The sequence below is a fragment of the Rhipicephalus microplus genome, chromosome 10, assembly GCF_043290135.1.
Source record: "Rhipicephalus microplus isolate Deutch F79 chromosome 10, USDA_Rmic, whole genome shotgun sequence".
Classification (NCBI taxonomy): Eukaryota; Metazoa; Arthropoda; class Arachnida; order Ixodida; family Ixodidae; genus Rhipicephalus; species Rhipicephalus microplus.
The window spans coordinates 98,877,773-98,900,219 of NC_134709.1; the positions used below are offsets into that span (position 1 = coordinate 98,877,773).

Below are 22,447 nucleotides of genomic sequence, written 5' to 3' on the forward strand. Positions count from 1 at the left end.
AACACCAGCTCAAAGTCCTTATAGTGGAATCATTGGATTGTCACCCCCCAGGTAGCTCAGCATTGCTTCAGTGTCATTACATCCAACTTGATTGACTGGATGATTGAACTGAGCATCAACTACTGCAGCTTCATGTTCATGTTAATTGACAGCGCTTCTTGCACTGTGCAGGTACGGGGACTGCTGTCCGCCCTTCTTTCAGGGAACACTAGCACAGGCCATCGAGGCATCCTGCTTCAAGCCCATTCGGGAGGTAAGCTGCACTGTTGCGCGTGGTTCCTAGCCGCGCATATTTTTTCACATGTGACAGAGTGTTTGCTTCTAGATGTTTTGTAGCAATAGCTTGCGCACAGTGAACTGGATTCACGGCAGTTTGGATTGACGGCTATATTTACCATATTGCTCTAATTTCAAGCTTTAAGGTGGCCCTGCAACACTTCTTGAGCATGGTGAGAAAATTCTCTCAATTAGCCATCGAGACTCCTGAGAACACACGTGCCAAGTAATGTAGCGCAGCACGTGGCCTGGAATTCACAATAAATTCCCAAAGTTGGCTAAAAATTGCTTTCTTTTTTCTGGACAAATCATGCTCCAAGCTCGAAATCGCTACGTCTCAGGCTAAGTATCAGCCATTGGCCAATTTGAGCACGGCGCGCTCGTTCATTACTAGGGCTGCTGCAGAATGCCACAACTTGTCCATGCATGTGCGCACAATCGCACTGAAAAGCCTTGCATTCGAAGGAAAAAAGTGCTCAAGGGCACGAGGTGTGCATAACGCATTTTCTTTCCCCGTTTCATCCCTGCCTGCTTAGCTTCGGGTGCTTTTGTCGGGACAAGACAAGAGAGAAAGTAATGGAGTTTGCGACAAATTTTAACAACTCTGCACGTACCGGGCGTACTCTGAAAATTTCGTGGCGGTGAATTCATGAGACAAAGAGCTCCTTACGCAAATCCGTTTTATGGCTACTTAGAAAAGTGTTGCCGGGCCCTTTAAGATTTTTACCTGTATGGTGAGTTGCTTTTAACTAGCATGTATACTGGCTGTGTTAGCTTTGGAGCTATGGTTCTGAACTGCCAAGCTCGGGGCCTGGCACTCCAAATTTTGGCACTCGCATTTTCGGTTTCAAAGAGCATCAAGATAGGCGCGAGCATTTCCGCAGGTGAGTTGCCTACGTGACCAAGTAAAACTGTGATGTGGCAGTGCGCGAGTGGGCATCACCCCCAGCACAGCTATTACGCATAAAGCTGCAGGCACAGATTAAGAAGTCACTAATAGCGCAAGCGCAAGGCACGTGCCAAGCAAACAGTCAACACAAACTCGTGATGTAGGTTTTTTGTCTCACGGGAGGCACTTTAGAATCATTTTTTCTTTATGTTCAAGGCAAAAGTTCTCCTGACATTTTATAGATGTTCATGGTCTCCAGATAAATCCTTATCATTCATTTTTACCTATGAATGTTATTGTCTGTGCTCCTTTAAGGAAAGGCATACTGTTATGTAACTACATTTTTTTTGCGATCATACTTCTTCTGTTATGAAGTGTGTTGTTTTCTCTACTTCACCGCCCAATCTTTTTTTCTCAAATGTATGACGTTTACATGTGTAAAAACGTAGTGTATTTCGTACTTGGTGGTAACCCACACTTTCTCAAAATCCTGTTTCAGTGTTATGTGTATTCTAAGCTGATTAAAATATGTACTTGCCCCAAGTCACTACACATTTATTTTTTCAGGCTCCTAAAATGACATGTTAAGTGCCGCTGTTCTCTATATTGTGATTCTTCTGCTCCACAACAGAAATTTTGCTGCTTCAGAAGCTGCTCCCAAATAAGTTTCAGTCATCTCATCCCTTTATTACACTGCATTTTTTCATTCCAACATCAGCTATATTGGCAGCACTGGTCACAGTATACTTACTGGTGTGATAATTCAAAATATTATTAATGGTTAGTGTGCAGTCGAGTTGGGCCTTGTTTCATGAACAATCACCCTTGATCTTTGATCCAGCGGAGGCCGTTGGTGCTGTACCTGCACCAGGAGCAGGGCGCAGGTTCTTTTTGCGGTCAGCTGCTCTGCTCGGAAGCGGTTATCTCTTACCTGACGCTAAACTTCATCCTCTGGCCGTGGGACCTGACGTTACCCTCCAATCGAGACAGGTGTGTGGGTGCACCTTTGCATGCATTCAGTGAATGACATCCTTAGGGGTGCCCTATTTCTGGTATCTACAGACATACAGTCCCATCTACTGTTAAAGGGAACACTCGAATGACCGCCTGTCATACTGCGGACCCCATAACTGCGATTAGGCATAGAAACATTGTTCGTGCACGACACTAGTCTATCAGAAAAAGTCAAAACAGTCAACCAGCAGTGGTCTTATGAAAATCTGAGCCACTATGCTTTTGCCAGAAAGCGAAATCCGGACATGGTGCACACAAAAGTGTTCGCTTTAACTGTGAACCTGTCTGTACAACAGTGTTGCGTAATGGGTGCCTTTATTCCAATTTCATTCTGGAAATTGGGATTTGCCGCAATTGCATTCCTTTTAATTCCTTGGAACGAAAAAAAATGGCCGATCGCCACTTTGGGAATGGCAGGGTCGTTCAATTTCAGTCCTCAATGTAGGAAATGCATCTTGATACTTTTGTTCAGTTAAGAATGAACGACACTATAAATATAGTGTCATGAGATGCATTAGGAACTGCAAAATTACGTAAAACTCGTTACCAAAGTCGAGGGTTAGTAGCTTGGTGGCGTATCTCGTGCTGTAAAACTACCCAGCCAATTCTCATTGGAGCACTTCTCCCGCTATATATAGTATTCTAATGGACAGCATGTTTGAGTGAAAGGTGATAGCTTAATTGTTTAAGGTTAAATTTGTTAGTTCTAAACTAATGCATAGCGTATTTTCATGTTAACAAAAGTAATGTTCAAGGAGCCTAAGCAATTTTGTGCCTCGTCTCGGTCGTGATTATGAAGAAAGCTAAAATTTGGTTAATGGGGAACAAAATGCTCTAGATCTGCTGGTATTATAGAAAACAGTGCGCCACCGCTCGGGCACCTTGTGCCTTTGCATCGAATACGGAACACAGGGCCGCACTGCTCGTCAGCACTCACGCTTGTCGAGCATGCCTCGCAAGCATGAATGGGGTGAGGAGAACTTTGTGTTGACCTGTGCGCAGTTATGCAGTGTCTTTCTTGTTGCAAAGGTGATTTGCGAGTGTCAGTTACTAAACTGCTGGTGAGATAAAGATCAGGCTGTGCATAGAGTATTCGCCCCTTTCGTATTGGGTATCAATTAGAACCAACGTCCGAGGTTAATTTGTTACTCTCTTCAGTATCTGTTGGAATAATGCATTTGTTTGTATGCCACCTTATACTGCGGTTTCTCTTTTACAAATTGGCAGATTGTTCACGCTTTTACATCTTGCTACCCTTGGCTTTGGCTAACTAAAGGTGAACCTAGAGAAAGCGTTGCGGCCTTCGACTTTAGTAGAGCATGTACTCAGGCCTACATGACTAATTTGAGCATGATATTACAGTAGTAGCTATTAAGGGTGTAGAAAATTCCTCCCCAATGTCGTTTTTGCTGGTGATGCAAACCCAGATATCTGCCGAGCCGTAGGAACCAAGCGAAGTTTCAAAAGAAAACAAAAAAAAAGGTAAGACAATTGCCCTCTACCTAACAATGTGTTGCACTTCACAAACATGAGCTGCTCAAGTGTGAACTGCTGGACGCAAGAGCCTGTGTGGTGATGCAATATGGTAGTGCTTCTCTACCAATCAAGACGTGCGGCGGCGCTTCCGCCACCGGGGCCTTTCCTTGCCGCCCTTAGAACAGAGCAAACAGGGGTTTAGTTCGGCGCCTGGGTTTTCTTCCGCAATCGGGGAGATGCCATCGTGGCCGTGGTTACGTGGGCTTTCCTGCTTCAGGCAGCTTCCTGAACCAATGCTTTCAAAAGTTAATTTTCTCTCTCTGTCTGTATGGCAGAGGAGTGCACACAGTTCATCGTGTACGACGGTGTGCTGAATGTGCTCACGTCAACACACATCACAACTTGGGAAGCGTTTTTTCGAACATTTGTCCGAGTCGGCCGATGGCGACAGAAGCTAGCACAAAGAGGTAAAGCTTGTAAAAACAGCAGACAGCTGGGGACTGTAGCTGGGGTGCCGGCGAGGCCAGAAAAAAATCACAAGGCGTAAGGGGAGGGGGGGGGGGGTGCTGCCGTTGAAGTTCCGCTCCACCACAGTTATGCGAAAAATAGAGACTAACTTAAGAGGAACACAGTCAATATAAAGACAAACTTGTAGTAGGCGCATTGTGCTTGTAATCAGCCAAGCCATTTTAAAAATATTGCTTTATTGTTTGATTTGAAGCTCTGATCTATTAATGTTTGAAGTTTGAACAACAGCAAGTAAATGAAATCGTGCTCTATTTTCGGTAAAATACCTAATTCCAATCCTATTACCTTGCGGGCAAAATGTTACTTATTCTATTCTCATTCCATTTCTTTTAGCATATTCTCTATTCCATTACGGGTCTCGAAAACGTGGAATGATTCTGGAATCATTTCCATTCTAGAGTGGCAACTCCACAACACTGCTGTACAACACGCTAGTTTTACTGTGTCGGTGGTTGGGCAGCATCAGTTTTCTTGAAAACCAGTAGCAATAACATTATTACGCAGCGACATGATATTTCATGAGCATTTTTACATTTTCATCAAATGCGATCTCTTTAGCTTATCGCTTGTCTGCCTCAGTGGTACAGTGGTTACAGTACTGGGCTGTTCATGTGGAAGTCACGTATTTCATCACAGACATGGTGGTTGCACTTGAACAGATGTGAAATTCTGTAGGCCCGTGTACTGCGCTACCTGCATCAGTGTGCTATTGTTGCAGGGTCGTGACGTTGACAAAACAGCAGGTGACATGTCCAAGACCAAACTTTTTATTTCGCAAATTGTGCCCAGAAAACAAAAGTCGCACTGCAAGCAACACACGTTGTTGATTGATAGCAGCGAACAGAGCGTTGGCCGTCTCTGATCTGATCTCTGGCAAGGTGCGTCATCATTTATACATGCGGCATCGGACATTCGAGCCTTACCGCTGGTGCTCACGGAAGCTTTCAAATTAACTTGACTATTTGCGGACTTCTTGTAATCTTGGCGGAATCAGCTCAAGCAACAGTGAAGCTTTCCAGACATTGCAGCATAGTCTGCACCAAGCATTGATAACGGTCCTTGTGCGGAAAAAACGACTACATCAAAAGCAGAAGATGAACGTGCGTGGCACTGTTGAAAACACCAGATGGTCGAAATCTCCAGAGCCCTTCATTATGGTATGCTTCATAATCATATCGGAGTTTTGGCATGTAAAACCCAGAATATTAATATTAATTCATTACTCACTGCCAAACAATGGAATTAAGGAAAACTGAAGACGCGCACGATGTCACGTGAGGACATAGATCTTGTTGCTGTCAACATCAATTTTCAGTTAGTTAACCAGGAGTGAGAAAGCTTAGTATGCGCACTCGTCCACTGTTCTCGCGCCCACGTTGTTTTCTTCTCCTGACATTTTCGTTTGTTGCTCCTTTCAGGTTCCTGGAGTCGATCAGCCGGTCGCTAGGGGTCAGTGCGGTCAGTGCGGTCCGCAGCAGTGCACTCGACTGCCTTCCAGCACTAGTGGTGCTGTCACGGGTGCGGGGATCACTCGAAGTGCTCTCCTTAATCCCTGGTGAGCACTTCAGCCAAATATTTATGTTTGTTGCGAGCACGCTTTCTAGCACCATACCGTAAAAGCCGGCGTATAGCCCAGGATTTTTTAAAGACGATAGTCTTTCTTGGGGACCTTCGACGCGAAAATTTTGGTTTGTCTGTCTGTCTGTACATTTGTCTGTTTGTTCAGTCTTTACGGCACCCGGTATTTGAAACGACCGACCCCATCTGCAGTGCCCACCAATGTTGCTCAAGGTTTAGCATTAATACTTGTGCAATTGTCAATACGCAATTATTGTGCAAGTCTGCGACACCATAACAACACGTATATATTTTGCATGTGCATCTTTTACTAGAAAATGCATACATAAGTAATTTTAAGGACCGTAGCACTTATCACGCTGCGCTAGCCATGCAACGCTTGCACGGAACGGGGAGTGTTTCCAGCGCTTTGCTAAGACGGGATGGTGGCGGCACCTACCCATCGTCTTGCGTTCGTCACCTTATCACCTCTGAGATGGGTGCGCACACCTGTCTCAAAGCCGCATGCTTCATTTTCCAAGAAGACAGCCCGATGGCGCTCATGTCTCACGTGTGACATGGCTTGATGCGCTCATTCGCCTCCGCTGCACGTTCGAGGCACTCTAACGCAAGGCCTCCAAAATACCATTCACCGATTTTCTTGCGCAAAACATCAAATTAATTGTTCACTCTCTCCACACGCAAGACTCGTCTTTCGACGACATTTGTTTTCTAGATTTTAGGGCACGAAATTTTAGCCCCGTTTTATATGCGTGTCCCTAAATGTTTCAGCGGAAATTAAGTTTTGGTTTCAGCATAGCGCGGTGCTGTCATTATCAGGTGTTTGCACGCTTCTGCGCTAGTTGCTAGGTAGTGTTAGTGTCGTTAGCAGGCGATAGTCTTTCAGACCCACGCGTGCATCAACTGTCAGTGGCCTTTGCTTCAACTTGGCGCCCATAACGACGGCGACGATTTCGCTCCTGTGATTTTACGCCATGTCAGCACTACACAGACAGTACTCAGCAACCGTATTTACTCGATTCTACCGCGCCCTCGATTGTCACGCGCACCCGGTTTTGACGACGAAAAAAAAAAAAGTACGACATCGATTGCAACGTGCACCCATTTTTCTCGTTGGCCTGCACAATCACACCACTTGAAAAAACTACTCCTTTCGGGAGCGTTTTCCATTTAAATATAAGGTACGGTGGAAGCTTGTGCCCATCTGACGTGTAACAGAGCATTGCCGTCAGTGCAGTTTTACCATGGACCGATGTCAGCACGCGAACTTGCTTCGCCCCCTTCTTCTCGACGGTTGTGGTGCTAGGCATGTCCAAGTAAAGAGGCATCTGATCGGCACTCCCGATTTGCCCAAGCAGATAGCTGTTGTTGTGCCGCAAGTTTAGGACGAACCTCTGAAAACTGTGAAGCTTTTCATCGTACTCCTCCGCAAAACTTTTCGCATATGCATGTTCCCCTACGGAGGAAAAAGCCTTTCCTCTTCCTAAAGTTAGTTAGCCAGCACCTGCTCGCTTTAAACTGGCTCCGCATTAGACTTTTTTCTAAGACTAATTGCATAGCCCGCACTTGGAGCAGTTCTGTCGTCACGGGCCGCTGTGCCGCTCGCTGCTCAAGCACATACTCACCGAGCAGCTCTTTAATTTGCGGAAACCGACCCTGCTGTGGTCCACTGAAACCTTTGCGCGAAGCTTTGCTGTCGACAATCTTTTGCTTTTGTTTCCGCCGGTCCCGCACGCACGTTTCGGGAACTCCGAACGACCGCGATGCGGCCCAATTTCCGTTCGTTTCTGCACACGCGATGACTTTTCTTTTAAAAGCGGCATCGTGGTGCACTCGAGTTTTTGGAGTCAGCCCTTCTACGTCGTCGATGCTAATGCACTACTAGATGACGAACTCCTCAGCACACGTACGAAGTGCCGCACATGGTAAACACATAGGCAGAAATGGCCGACGCACGTAGGGGGCGGTCATTTTGGATTTGCCGATGGCAATAGATTGACCGTAATTTTTTTTTTTTTTTTGTACTCGATTCTAACGCGCATGCGATTTATGAACTCGCTTAACCGGTAAAAAGGTGCGCGTTAGATTCGAGTAATTACGGTAGGCAGAAATGGCCGACGCGCCATGCCGACGCACGTAGGGGGCAGCCATTCTAACGCGCATGCAATTTATGAACTCGCTTAACCGGAAAAAAGGTGCGCGTTAGATTCGAGTAATTACGGTACTTTTCAAAGGAAAGTTATCCCTGTTGCCGAAACCATTGGCAATTGCGTCACGAAGCTGCAGTTTGGAGTTAACGAGCAGAGTATTTGCGGCCGGCTGAAGCAGGACGCCCTTTTTTCTTGCAGTGGCCAGCGAAAAAGTTTCCACGGACCAAAAAATGAAGCGTTTCTTGATGTGGGACGAGAACTTGCAGACTTTGTGCGAAAGCAGCAAGCTGTACATCTCGCTGTTAACATCTCACTGTTAACATCGAGCTGCTACAAGCGAAGGCAAGGGAGATCATCCAAAACAAAGGCATTCAGCCAAAGGATTTCAAAGCGAGCAACCATTTGGGTGTCTTTCTTCACGCGCTGCGTTGGGTTCTCCTTACGTCGGCATACGACGATCTTGTAGGAGCTACTGAAGAGGACCTTGTGAAGTTTTAAAGCTATGTAATTGCGTTGCAAAAGGCTGCCCCCTTTCAGCCAGGCCAGATCAGACAGCGGTCTACCTGGATATGCCCTCGGTGCTGACTGTGCATCAGAAAGACTCCAGGCAAGTCATCGTGCGATCAGCTGGAAACAAAATAACACAGGTGACTGTAATGTTGTCCTGCAGTGCAGACAGTCACAAGCTACCACTCTATATGGTGTTCAAATGAAAGACGCTGCCAAAGGGCGAAAAGTTTCCGAAAAATGTTGTCCACAGCTGCTAGGAGAAGGGGCGAATGAACGAATCACTAGTGCTTGACTGGATAAAGTCTGTGTGGTGTCGACGGCCCGGAGAACTGCTGGGGCTCTCTTCGATGCTTGTGCTTGACGGGTTTCGATGTCACCGATTGACTCATGTAAAGCGACTGCTGTGTGACTCTTGCACCGAGCTCATCGTCATCCCTCCTGGCATCACAGCTGAAACCACTTGATGTGTACCTTAGTAAGTCATTTAAAGAATATGTCAAGCGCCTGTATGCGGAGGGGATGAGGTCTGGAGAACCAGAAGCGACCGCTATCGGACAGCTGAAACGGGCCTCGCCAGCGATGCTGTGCTCGTGGATAATTGATTGATTTGTGGGGTTTAACGACCTAAATCCACGATATGATTATGAGAGACGCCATAGTGGAGGGCTCCGGAAATTTCGACCACTTGGGGTTCTGCAACGTGCACCCAAATTTGAGCACACGGGTCTACAACATTTCCGCCTCCATCGGAAAGGCAGCCGCCGCAGCCAGGATTCGATTCCGCGACCTGTGGGTCAGCAGCTGAGTACCTTAGCCACTAGACCACCGTGGCAGGGCCGTTCAAAAAGTGCTTCATCTCGAACACGCTTGATAGCACTGAGGATGACCTGCCGTGGGAGTGCATTTCCGACAAGGGAGCTTCGAAAGAGAGTGCGTCCGACGACAATGATGAATGACGTGTGTCAATAAATGCATGTCCAAATAATCGGTGTCCGATTTTTCTTTCCGCAACTGTATCTCCTATTATCGGCATGTGGCCTGCGAAAGAGTACAGCAATGACTTGGTGCCGGATACTACAGGCATACTGCATGAAAATTACTGCTGCGAAGCGGAATAGCTGGGGTCACACTTTATTACACGCAGTTAAGTGTACTTACACATATACTTTTACTGAGCTCGTAGTTTTTTGTGTTGATTGCAATCATCCGCTAGCGGCGAAGCTCGATGTTTTTCCTTGTGGATGGAAATCTGGTCAATATAAAAACACCTCACCGAAACAATTCCCGCGCCGTGGTGAGTGTGGAATACTCCTGTTTGGTGTCACGTAGCACATGACGTTATTACGAGTCAGTTGACCAATAATTCCTTGCATACTACATCAAGGCATAAAGTCTGCCAGAACAAGACCTTCGCTATGAATGAAGGATAGAAGTGTACATTCAAGGGCTTGTTTTTCATTGTTAGGCACAATAATAATAAGATCTAACAGACTGTCATGCCAAGGAAAGTATAGGGGATGTCTTCTAAACTTCGTTGTCGCGATTGTTTGTTAGATCTCATTAATATTGTGTCTGACGAAGAAAAAAGAGCCCATAAATGTACAATTCTTTCGTTCATATCTAGTACCGTAATTACTCGAATCTAACGCGCACCTTTTTTCCGGTTAAGCGAGTTCATAAATCGCATGCGCGTTAGAATCGAGTACGAACAAAAAAATTGCAGCCAATCTATTGCCATCGGCAAATCTAAAATGGCCGCCCCCTACGTGCGTCGGCCACGACCTCCTCTATAAACTTTTATAGAGGAGGTCGTGGCGTCGGCATGGCACGTCGTCCATTTATGCCTATGTGTTTCTCATGTGCGGCACTTCGTACGTGTGCTGAGGAGTTCGTCATCTAGTAGTGCATTAGCATCGACGGCGTGGAATGGCCGACTCCAAAAACTCGAGTGCACCACGATGCCGCTTTTAAAAGAAAAGTCATCGCGTGTGCAGAAACGGACGGAAATCGGGCCGCATCGCGGTCGTTCGGAGTTCTCGAAACATGCGTGCGGGACCGGCGGAAACAAAAGCAGAAGGTTTTCGACAGCAAAGCTTTACGCAAAGGCTTCAGTGGACCACAGCAGGGTCGGTTTCCGCAAATTAAAGAGCTGCTCGGCGAGTATGTGCTTTAGCAGCGAGCAGCACAGCAGCCCGTGACGGCAGAACTGCTCTAAGTGCGGGCTATGCAATTAGTCTTAGAAAAAGGTCTAATGCGGAGCCAGTTTAAAGCGAGCAGGTGCTGGCTAACTAACTTTATAAAGAGGAAAGGCTTTTCCCTCCGAAGGGGAACATGCATATGCGAAATGTTTTGCGGAGGAGTACAATGAAAAGCTTCACAGTTTTCAGAGGTTCGTCCTAAACTTGCGGCGCAACAACGACTACCTGCTTGGGCAAATCGGGAATGCCGATCAGACGCCTCTTTACTTCGACATGCCTGGCACCACAACCGTCGAGAAAAAGGGGGCGAAGCAAGTTCGTGTGCGGACATCGGTCCACGGTAAAACTACAGTGACGGCAATGCTCTGTTACACGTCAGATGGGCACAAGCTTCGCCCGAACCTCATATTTAAATGGAAGACGCTCCCGAAAGGAGTCGTTTTTTCGAGTGGTGTGATCATGCGGGCCAGCGAGAAAAAATGGGTGCGCGTTGCAATCGATGTCTTACTTTTTTTTTTTTTTTCGCGATGGAAATCGGGTGCGCGTTACAATAGAGGGCGCGGTAAAATCGAGTAAATACGGTAGGTATGTGCCATTAAGAAAATGGTATCATCATCAGTATCAGCAGTGGAAGCATTCATGGAAGAGAAAGCAGAAGTGTAACAATGGCTGCCTCTGGAGCCGTGCTTGGATCTGGCATCAGGATCTGGCATCAGGTACTGCTTTCGAGATTATCAGTTTTGTCAGTTGAGGTTGTGGAGCCAGCTTTCATTATGGGAGAGGCTATTTGTGTTCTGGAAAACTTCTTTTCATTCTGCCTTCAAGCCTCAGTGCTCTGAAATTGTGGTGTGGTGCTCTACAATCGATTTAGTTCACTTCGTTGATCTGTTCATGGTATTGGCCCTAAATTATGGAACATGAGAGAGGAATTCGGAAGAACTGTTCTGATATTTTATCCGTTCTTCGCACAGATTCTGAGCATAATGTCATGACTCCATGCCCTCGCCCCCATCCCCCCATTCTATGCTTTCGAAGTAGGCTTGTGCCTACTTCGAAAGTAGGCTTGTGGTTGTCAGGGATGAGCCGAAATTGCACGCTCATCGCCACTGGCCACCTCGCCTTCGGTCTTTTCTAATGCTTGCCTATTAAGGCGCTGCAACTACGCGAAAGTCATTATCATTGTTCAACCGGTCACTGCCCTTACCAAAAGGTGGAACACCTTTAGTGCCACACTGTTGCATTGGCGAGTTGAGCGTCGCAGTGAACTCTTACGCAACAGAAAGTGATCGCTTTTTTTGCTTTTTGCATTCAAAAACATTGTTTCAGTAGTCGTCGGTTGTCGCAGGTGCATAGAATGGCATCAGAAAAGTTTACCGTGTGAAAACTGACCACAATCATCATACTACCTTGGGGTTTTTTTTTTTTTTTTTTTTTTTTTTTTTTTTTTTTTTTTACTCTTACTGCTATCCTGCCAGGAACAAAACGCATGGAAATTGAGCGACCTTGCTCTCAGCGTCCCAAGTCTGTGCGCTGTGCTATCGCAGCAGGTATTGCGGTCTGTGGTATCTTCTCTGTGAGTAAACTGCAGCCGGGCGTGAGGATAGCGCGCCTCTCAGATGCTTTAGAATGCCTGTTTTGACTCTCTTTTTAGCTTCGTATGTGCCATATTTTTACCATGACTGTGTCAGAAGTGTTCGCTGTAACAGTAGGAGGCTTCAAAAAATGTTGGCTATATGTGGACCACGACCTACTGTACTCCTGACCTGCCCAGCAGGCAGAACGCTAGCACGTGCATGTTACTGCTTTTTTTTCAGCCGCTAGGAGCCTTTTTTGCCACAGCTTTGAGCTAGTAGTTACTGTTGTTTCGTGTCATGCGATCCCTTTTAAACACACCATGCATACCTGCCAAGTCTCCGGAATTGTCCGGGAGACTCCCGGATTTCAACCATTCCTGCCGTTTGTGCGGTTGTCGTGAAATTCTTCCAAAAATTGATATTTTTGTGTGCATTGACAAAAATGCCGCTTAATCTGCTCCGGGCTCTTTGCGAACCCACCGCGTTTTATTATAAACAAATATAAGAGGGGTTCATTGATGTACAGTAGAATCTCAGTGATACAAAACCACGGCAGATGCGAATTCGTGAAATTCCCCAGCCAAATTTTACTGTCTATTGGGCCAAAATTTGAATGTTCCAAACACTTTTCCTAATTGCGGCAGGTGATATTAACTTTATTACGGACGCCATCAAACGGAGGCCGAGAGCAGCGTGCTCAAACCTTCGGAAGTACATGTGCGACCAGCGCGTGCGTGTGATTGTCGTCACAACCGCTGTGGGAGAAACCACGGTCGTTCTTGACACGATCATGTATGGTGACGTTGTAACTGACAGAACTCCGAAAGTGTGTGCGCATCCAACGCTTGACCAGTCAAAGCAACGTGGCTTTCCGCAAACTCTTCGGACAAATTCACGGCAGATGAGATCGTAGATAGCATAAAATGACTTAGTTTTTAAGGCACGTGCGCATCCAGCGCACGTGGCTTGGAAACTGAAGTACCGTTTGCCACAACCGCTGCGCACTAAACCGCGGTCGCAGCAACGCGATGGCGATCTACGAGCTCCAAGGGCGTGAGCTAAGACAACTTAGAATAAAGCGTGTAAAGATGCAAAAAAAGCTAGAAGTGTTTTTGCGTTCCTGTCAAAAGAATGTAGTAGCGAGCAAAGCTTTGACCTGTGCTGTCACGGCAGCCAGCTTCGCTGCCTCATCGGTTCACGTGTGTCCCAGGAAGGCGTACGCGAGTTGTTTTAACGCAAATAGATTATGCTAGTTGTTATGATCCTTTGAAACTCTCAACTTAGTGGGATGCCCTATCCTGGTGTGTTCAGCCACTCCAAGTCATTATAAGGCAGCACCACCAATGTTTGCATTTGTAATTGAGACTTTTTGTTGCAATTTAATTGAGACTCACCCCCCTTTTGTTTTTATACAATGTTTTCTATTCTCTTTTTCTACAAATTTAAAATATGGGGGGAAAGAATTCAGCAGACCTTCCCGCTCCCTTCTTTGCAGAATTCTCCCGGATACAGAATCCTTGAACTTGGCAGGCGTGGCCATGTGTTGTGTCAGGCAGGAGCACGCATAAAATTTGTAAAGATTGCCATACTCAGCTCATATTATGCCCACATAATGCACTGTTAAGCTTTAAATAAAAGTGAAACCGGTTGTACATAAAGTGCAAACATAACCTTCACTGCACGGGCACATCTGTGCGTACGCTTGCATCACCAAGAACGTTGTCAACGCAGGCTCGTTGGGCCCAGGCCTGCCTCGTACACACCCACGCAAGACAATGAACATTCACTTTTGCCTCGAAGTCTCTGGGACCAGAAGTTCGCCGTGCCCGCCGCCGCTTCGCGCTTCATTGGTGGCGAGGCAACTGCGAAATATGCATGCTCGTGCCAAAATGACAAAATCCAGATGCAAGTTTGCAGATTGTGCGTGACGAAAATTTGTTATACAAAAGATGTCTCCCTCTTATACTTGGTTACATAGAGGTTGACAATACATGTGCTTTTATGGAGTAATGGTGGGGAATAGAAAAACTTCATATTATCGAGAAATTCGTTGTATGGGTGTTTGTTATAGACAGGTTTGATTGTACTTGACTTCATAAGCAGTTTCTCCAGCGCGAGTGCGCTGCACCATCTCAGCACCTCACCTGCTCTAATTTGTCGCTGTTCTCCACGTCGTACTACAGCTACGCCACCACACTTATCTTGAGGCAGGCGCTGGCAGATTAGTGTGCTCTGCAAGCTGTGCCGGCTCCATTTTTTGTTTGTACAGTGTTAAGGGTCGGAGGCAGTTGATGGTAGGTACGGTAGGTTTCTCTTTAGGGTAGCTGACACCCCGCCGTCGTCCTCATAGCTGACCTTCGTCAGTGAGGAGACGCGTTCATAAGAGGAAGAACGAAGGTTTTATTTACATTATTGAAGAAGGAAAGGTACTGTACAGGGATCCAGAAGATCCCGCATTATGTACAACAGAGGTTCAGCTCATGATTCAGTACAAGATTCTGCTCACATGATTCAGCAAGATTCAGCCATGAGGTAGCTCAAAATTCAGTTCACTTTACAAAGATGCTTCGGCTTTTATAGCTGGCCGTCACTGCCATCTGAAGGAGGCGCTGATCACTCTTTCCACAAAGCAGGGGACGAAGTATTTGTGGTCCACCCACCAGGAAAGGTGCATATATTGCACCACTCGGCTGGGCGAAACAGTCCAATGGTAGCCGAAACGCACCACACAAACAGGCACCTGGCCCACGCCTTGAAGGCACCGCAGGGCGAGGAGGTAGAGTCCCGAGAGGGAAAGTTGCGCTCCTCCAGGGACATGGCCGCTAACTCGACGGTCAACAGCGGTGCACGCTAATTTCAGGTTCAGGCAGTTCCAATGCACTGAGACGTCCCCACTACGCCACCGATTGCCAAAGAGAGAAAAGACCCCTCAACCCCCTTTTTATCCGGTTCCCTCTTGGCTACGTGTCCCAATCACTTTCCACATACAGGGATTTGTGCTGGGGCCGGGAAGTAAGAGACGTCACGATCTTTTATTAATCATAGTCGCATTTAAGCCAATAACAAGTGCAAATGGCGTACACACATACTGTCCGTGAACGACATCTCTGTTACACGAAATTGTAACACATCAGCAAATGCTCGCGACACGCGAAACAGGATACATAAGCGAAGTAACGGTGACAATACAAGGGTACCTCAGTACAGAGTAAACACAGGACGACACAAATGATAAAGTCATTAATTAATAAAACTGCGCAATGTCTCAATATGCCGTATCCCTTCCCGCAAAGCTCGTTTAAGTAAGGGAGGTGAAGTTCGTCTCACAGAATGTCCATGTAGTCGGGACCTCGGAGTTGGCTGCTCGAGTCGGGGCCCAAGGTTGGTTCTTGGCGTCGAGGTCTGATCTGTCCCCTTCTGTTGCCGTGTACTTCTTTTTTTTTTTTTTTTTTTTTTTTTTCGGAAGGACTTTTCTCACCTCCCCCTTCCTTGACCCATGGCCGCTTTTCTCTGGTTCCGGCTCCGCCCTACCGGGTCACCAAACCAATCGCGACTATCGACATGGCGTATTTTCTTGTCAGTCGGAGTGTATCATCTCCGACGGCCGCCCACGCGGCCCACACCAGTAGAAAACCCTCTCCCAAACAAAGCCGAGCAAGTAACAATGTACAAACTCAAGCTTCAGAGAGAGAGATGGGCGAGCTTCCCAAGACACGTGAATTACGGACGAACAATGGTCCCGATGCTTCCGACTAAGTGCGTCGTCTGTAATAGCCAACGTCCGGGGTTCGCAGTGTTGTGCCGAAATGTTTTCGGCCGAACCAATTGCCCCGGTTTTAGTACCTGATGAGCCGATGTACAGAACGAGTCTCAACGTCTCCATGCAGCTCGGTGTCTCCCGCGAAATTCTCCGCAGCCGCCGCTTCTTCGTCATTCAACGCCGCGGGTGGCCATCCGCGCAGAACGCAGTAATGAGCCCTGGAGCCATGGAGGCTGACGGAAAGTCAGGCCGGACCCGGCACAGGGGCTGCAGCAGGGTCGCATTCACTGAACCAACAAAAGGTGCTGTGCTGCTCCCCCATGCCACAAATCGGAAGGGTGCGCGCGGATTATTGCCACCGTACACTGTCACACTGTCTGTAGACAACAAGGCGCCGCCCGGTCCTCGTGTTTGCGAGGGGGGGGGGTGAGAACAGTAGAAATAATCCTTCCAGGTACTCCACTCCCGAATGCCTATTCGTTACCCCGAAGGTTTTCTTTTCCTTTTTTTTGTGGGTTTAAGAAATGAACGTAAACATCTTGAAATGGCTGGGGTTCCGTCCGTGTTTGCGGGGGCGTCACAGCACCATTCCGGTGCACGGTCTCTTCGATGCGCTCCCACGCTTCCGGGCTGTATTGTGCACCGAGATGGCCTCACGTAGTTGACAAAAACCGAGTCTTAAGGGCAACCGCCATAGTGGCGCCATTCCCCCACAGTAGGGGCCCGTTCAACAAAAGGCTTGCCTTGCGAAGCTTTCGTTGAGACCCGACTGTTTCCCGGAACGTCTACCGGACAGCGTCTTGCAGACTGGGCGCCGATGGGGTTGAAAGCCTTCCCCGTAGACCGGCTTACGCACAATGGCGTCTGCCCAGACGGATTGCCGATCCAAACTTAACAACAGTTAGACCCAACAGTAATAAGATCGGCAGGGAAACAAAAAATTGATGACATTGTGAGAATTCAATTATTTCAGAATAATGCAGTGCAAATAGGGAAACACTCTGCCAAGCAACAAATTTATGGCCAAATTCAGTTAGCTTGCTTTGTCGACCCTTGCCATGTAGTAAACACATAGATCTTTGCAATTCATCAAGTATTCTGCTGTAGCATTGCCATTGTGCATTTGGAGGAACGTCCAAATTGTGTCGAAAGCATCAAATACATTCCGTGTGGCGGTCATGTTCACCTTGATGCTTGTTCCCTCAATGACACATGTGTCATTTTAGCAATGGCAACCGCTGTATTAGCACTGATTGGCCGCATCTCAATGCAGCTGCTGTAGAACCTCGTGGTTGAAATAAGCCCTGTATCATTATGATTGTTATAGCGCGAGAACAGAACGAGGACGAACAGACAAGAAGGAGAAGAAGACAATGTTCTTCATAGTACTGTTCTTGCGCTACAACAATCGTGATGTCATACCAACTAGCCCAAACCGCTACGCCTGTACCTTTGTTTGCACCGCAAGAGAAGCTTGACATGTGTAAGCAGAACAGCTTGGGCATGGCAGCCTGAGAATTGGCTAAGAGCAAGCTGACATGCAGCTAGCTGGAGTGATGATGGAGCCTTTCACGAAAAGCCATCTAAGCAACGTGATAAGTGGCTTCTTGCGATGTGAGCAACTGCTCCTGACACCATGCCCATTTCCTAAAACAAAGATGGTGGAACTCACACAAGCTTATGAAGGGGCACTTTGCACTACTTAGGTGTGAAGGTAACACATTTCAGCAGATTTTGGAGTGTGCTGACCTCGCACATGCCGGTAATGTGTGCAAAATATTCTGTTGCGGTAGCAGCCGACGCGGCATGTGAGGAATTTCCATGCGTAAATAACAGAGCTGGTATTTCTGGAAGATGTTGACACAAGTGGTTTGGCTGTTTTTGTATTTGGCAATACCTCTTTTTCTTTCTCTCTCTTTTACAAAATGTCTGAGGAAAGGGTAAACTCGGCAATAAGCGCTCGACTTTGTCATTTTTGTCCATCGTGCTGCTTCGCACCGCACCACTCTGACAATGAAAGGGCGATTTGCTCGAGTCACTACTTTTCGAAAGAGCGTGGCTTGTTGTCTCATGCATCGAGTTGTGTATTCTGTCGACCAATATCGATTATGAATGCTTTGCCACCAGATGGCTCGAGTCAACATTCAAACTCAAGGCTCCAGTTGATGCTCACATGCAGCCCATTTTTCGGCTGTTGCGCACAGTAAACTAGTGGTGTAAGTGGCCGCCTCGAATGTAGAGTACACAGCACACCGGATGTTGCGCATGTACAGCCATGCGTGCGCCAAACTGAAATTGTCTTGTAAACAAGATCACGAACTGCGCATGTGTGTTCTTGTCGTGACCTTTCGTGCTTGTCCCCGCAGGCAGTGTGGAGCTCGACGACCTCATGACAAGGCTCATGCAAGTTGTTGAAGTATTCAGCAGCGAAATGGCCAGTGAAAGCAAAGAAGAGGTGAGTTCCATTGGTCGGAGCTAGTACGTTTGGTGTATAAAAAAGGCATTTTGTCGAGCCATGTCATTTCTCAAACGTGTTTATTTATTTATTTATTTATTTATTTATTGTACCCTCAGGGCATACAGCATTATAGAGGGGAGTGGGTTTAGAAGAAAAAAATACAATTGAAACGTGAAAAACAAATCACATTCAGTACATGCGTACAACACTCGAGAACAACGTGTAAATGAAGCACCGCGACAACAGGAAGCACCGCGACAAATCGAACAAGGAATCAAAAAATCAAAATCAAACAAGGAAGCACCGCAAAAAAAAGAAAAAAAAATAGAAAAAAAATTGAAAAAAAAAATTACAACATGGCACAACGTACTTGCGATACACAAATGAACGATAACCGAACAGCAGCAAACAAAACCAGGGAAAAAGAAAATCCGTTGAGCACATCAATGCATAAAATTTTCTAGTGCCGCCCGAAAGCGTTCATGATTAGTAATCGTGACTAGTGACGCAGGCAGGTTGTTCCAATCATGGCATGTTTTTGGTAAAAAAGAATGGGAGTATGTTACGGTGTTTTGGCGCGGAATATGAACCTTGTAATGATGGTCGAGGCGTTCAGATAGGAAAAAAGGAGGATTGAGCCAACGTGATTTAAGTATGGGGTTATGGTGATACGCTTTATGCAGCACACAAAGGCGAGCAAGTTTCCGGCGAGTAGCAAGAGGAGCAAGGTCGAGGCTGGATTTCATGTTAGTAACACTGGAAGTGCGGTGATAGTTAGAAAGTATGAACCTCGCGGAGCGGTTTTGCACAGCTTCAATTTTATTAGATAGTGTTACATAGCCAGGGTCCCAAACTGAGGAAGCATATTCAAGCCTAGGGCGCACGTAGGTTATATATAGCTGCTTTTTTAAGGAAGACGGGGACAGCGAGAAATTTCTTTTCAAGTAGCCTAGCATGCGGTTTGCATTAGATGTTACATATTCAATTTGGCGCGCCCAGGATAGGTTATTGGTTATGTGCACACCGAGATATTTATAAGATTCAACTGACTCTAGTAAGGTATCTTTAAGAAAGTAATCAGGGCTAGGTAGTTTGTTACGCGAAATTCTCATTGATTTACATTTAGAAATGTTAAGATCCATGTGCCAGAGGTTACACCAGGAAATAATGTTGTTAAGGTCGGATTGTAGACAGGCAATATCAGTATCGTTAGTAATTTTACGGTAAAGCACACAGTCATCAGCAAAAAGACAAACTGGAGAACAAATGTTAGAAGGCAGGTCGTTAATGTATATTAGAAACAGTAAAGGCCCCAGCACAGAACCCTGAGGTACTCCTGAATGTACCGACACCTCGGGAGAGTCAGTTTCGTTAATGGATACAAACTGCGTGCGGTTAGCAAGAAAGATTCGAATAAACTGTAGTACTTGTGGATCAATTTTCAAATGGCTGAGTTTATGTAATAGTAGCTGGTGATTTACTTTATCGAATGCTTTTGAAAAATCTAGAAATATACAGTCAGTCACAAAACCTGAATCAAGATATACATGCAGATCGTTAGTAAACGTGATTAGTTGTGTTTCACACGAAAATAATTTCCGGAAACCGTGCTGCGAGTAATGGAAGAACTTATTTGATTCTAAATGCTTAACAAGATTGGAAAAAATTATGTGCTCAAGAATTTTGCATGGAACTGAAGTAAGTGAGATGGGTCGGTAATTCGAGGGGTTATGTGCGTCGCCCGATTTGTGAAGGGGTACCAACCGGCCTGTTTTCCAATCTTTAGGCAAGTAACCGTCATCGAAACATTTAGTGTAAAGGCAATATAATATAATCGACATATACTCTTTAGTATTTTTCAGAAATTCTGAATTAATACCGTCAGGGCCACATGAAGAAGACAGTTTCAGGCTGCTGATGACGCCAGAAATTCCAGTTGGATCGAAAACTATAGGGTCCATTGGGAAAAAATTTACGCACTGAAGATCTGGAAAATTATCTACAACCGGGTTACAAAAAGACCTGGCGAAGCTATTATTTAACAGCGATGCGCACAGATGGCTAGAAACTGGTACACCGCGATTATTAACCAGGCTTATTGTGGTGTCGTTTTTAGGCTTCATTATGCTCCAGAAACGCTTAGGATTTGTCTTTAACAATAACGGTAGAGTTGACTGAAAAAAGGTACGTTTTGCCGTTAGAAGGGCCTTGGTGTAAGATGCGGCTGCTAATTTGTAGGCTGACCAGCGTTGCGGCCCAGTAGATTTCTTGGCAGTACGATAGAGCCTGGCTTTCTTGTTAGACAATCGTTTCAAATAACGGGTAAACCAGGGAGCATTAGTGTTACTATAAACGCGCCGCAACGGTATATGTTTGGTGATTAATTGATAGACCTGTTGTTTAAAGGAATTCCATATGTAATCAACGCTTAGTTCTCTATAACGTGGCAGTAAGCTATCAAGAAAAATACAAAGCCCCGTATTAATAGCTTCGAAGTTGGCTCTATTGTAGTCCCTGATGCTTTTTATGCGCTTCTGTTTTCTTGTAGCAGGAAGGGAAAGAGCGAACTGCAATACGTCATGGTCGCTCAAGCCGGGGATGTGTGTTATTGACGAAATAATATCTGGGGAAGATGACAGGACGAGATCAAGCAAAGACGATGATTTCGGTGTTACACGGGTTGGCTGATCGACAAGCTGGGATAAGTTAAAAAGGGAGCAAACGTCAAGAAACGATGATGCATCAGCAGATGCAGGTTCGACTAAAGGAGTGGAGTGCAGCCATTGAATATTGGGATAATTAAAGTCACCAACCAAAACAATTTCTACTCCTGGATATTGTACCACAAGTTGATTCAAACTATCATGAAGACCTTCACAAAAACCGGTAGCAAAGGATGGAGACCGATAAGCGGCGCCAAGAATAATTTTCTTATGATTGAACGTTAAGCAGCACCAGATAATTTGAAGGTCTGTAGTTACAGAGACAGCAAAAGATTTTAGCTGGTCACTGATTGCGATTAGTACACCACCACCTGTCCTGCCACTGCGATCACGTCGATATACCACAAAATTTTTGTCACACTGAAATAACTCATCCACCGATATTTTGCTCGTGAGCCAAGTCTCCGTCAGTACGACGATATCGGCTTCAGAATCATTGATTAATGCGTTAAGTCTATCCTTCTTTTGATATAGGCTACGGATGTTGGTATACAGAACAGAAACATTGCGCGTACGGCCACTACCCCTCACACTATCCTAGCTACCGTTGGGCTGACTATACACACGTCCCGAACGCGTCGACCGCGGTGATGTAGAGCCAGACGGAACATCTGGAGAGGCAACCGCAGGAAGAGAGGAAACAACTGCACTAACTTCAAGAACAGAATCTGCATCTGCACAGTACCGGTAGTGTGTTCTGTGCTGCTCAGTGCATACACTGTCAAACAGCACTTGAAAGGCACTGTAGTAGGGCCTTGGGCAAAGCAAAGAAAATTAAACGTTCCATGCTCTCTGATCATGTTTCGTTATCTTTTTCTTTCTTTCTCAGTGAAGATTTATAGCACAGGTCTCTGTAGAAGAAGTGTTCATAGTAAAATTAATAACATTTAATGTGACAAAACAATGCAAGCAAGATGGTACACATATCTACTTTTGTATGACGTGCATTTATTACATCAGACACATTTCATTGAGAAAACAGACCAGATCATGTGCATGCATAGGTTCATGCATTCTTTTTTGAATATGTCGTCGTGGTTACCGTGCATGATCCACTGATATCTTACAACATGAACTTTATTTGCCTTTCTAGTTTTTGAGCTTGCATTGAATTCTCTGCTGATCACATGTCACGATAGTTTCAGCTCTTCATGCTCACTGCATATGATCATTCAGTCTGTAATCTTTGTATAAAAGTGTGTGTTGAAATGAAAATGTTGCTGGTTGAAACCTGGGCTGTGTCCTGTCATCTCTCTTGTGTCGTTTTGTTGTGCTAAATGTCACTATGGATGAGCTCCAACTAACCTGTTAAC

General features: G+C 45.9%; 1 protein-coding gene across 1 annotated transcript in view; it reads left to right on the forward strand.

Moving 5' to 3' along the window:
* LOC119180606 (FAS-associated factor 1) overlaps nucleotides 1-22,447 on the forward strand; it is a 63,753-nt gene that overhangs the window by 30,383 nt on the left and 10,923 nt on the right. The window contains exons 11-14 of the mRNA XM_075875929.1: nucleotides 172-253; nucleotides 2,007-2,155; nucleotides 5,602-5,738; nucleotides 18,320-18,408. Of these exons, the coding sequence (XP_075732044.1) occupies nucleotides 172-253; nucleotides 2,007-2,155; nucleotides 5,602-5,738; nucleotides 18,320-18,408 (457 nt within the window). The remainder of the gene's footprint in view (nucleotides 1-171; nucleotides 254-2,006; nucleotides 2,156-5,601; nucleotides 5,739-18,319; nucleotides 18,409-22,447) is intronic.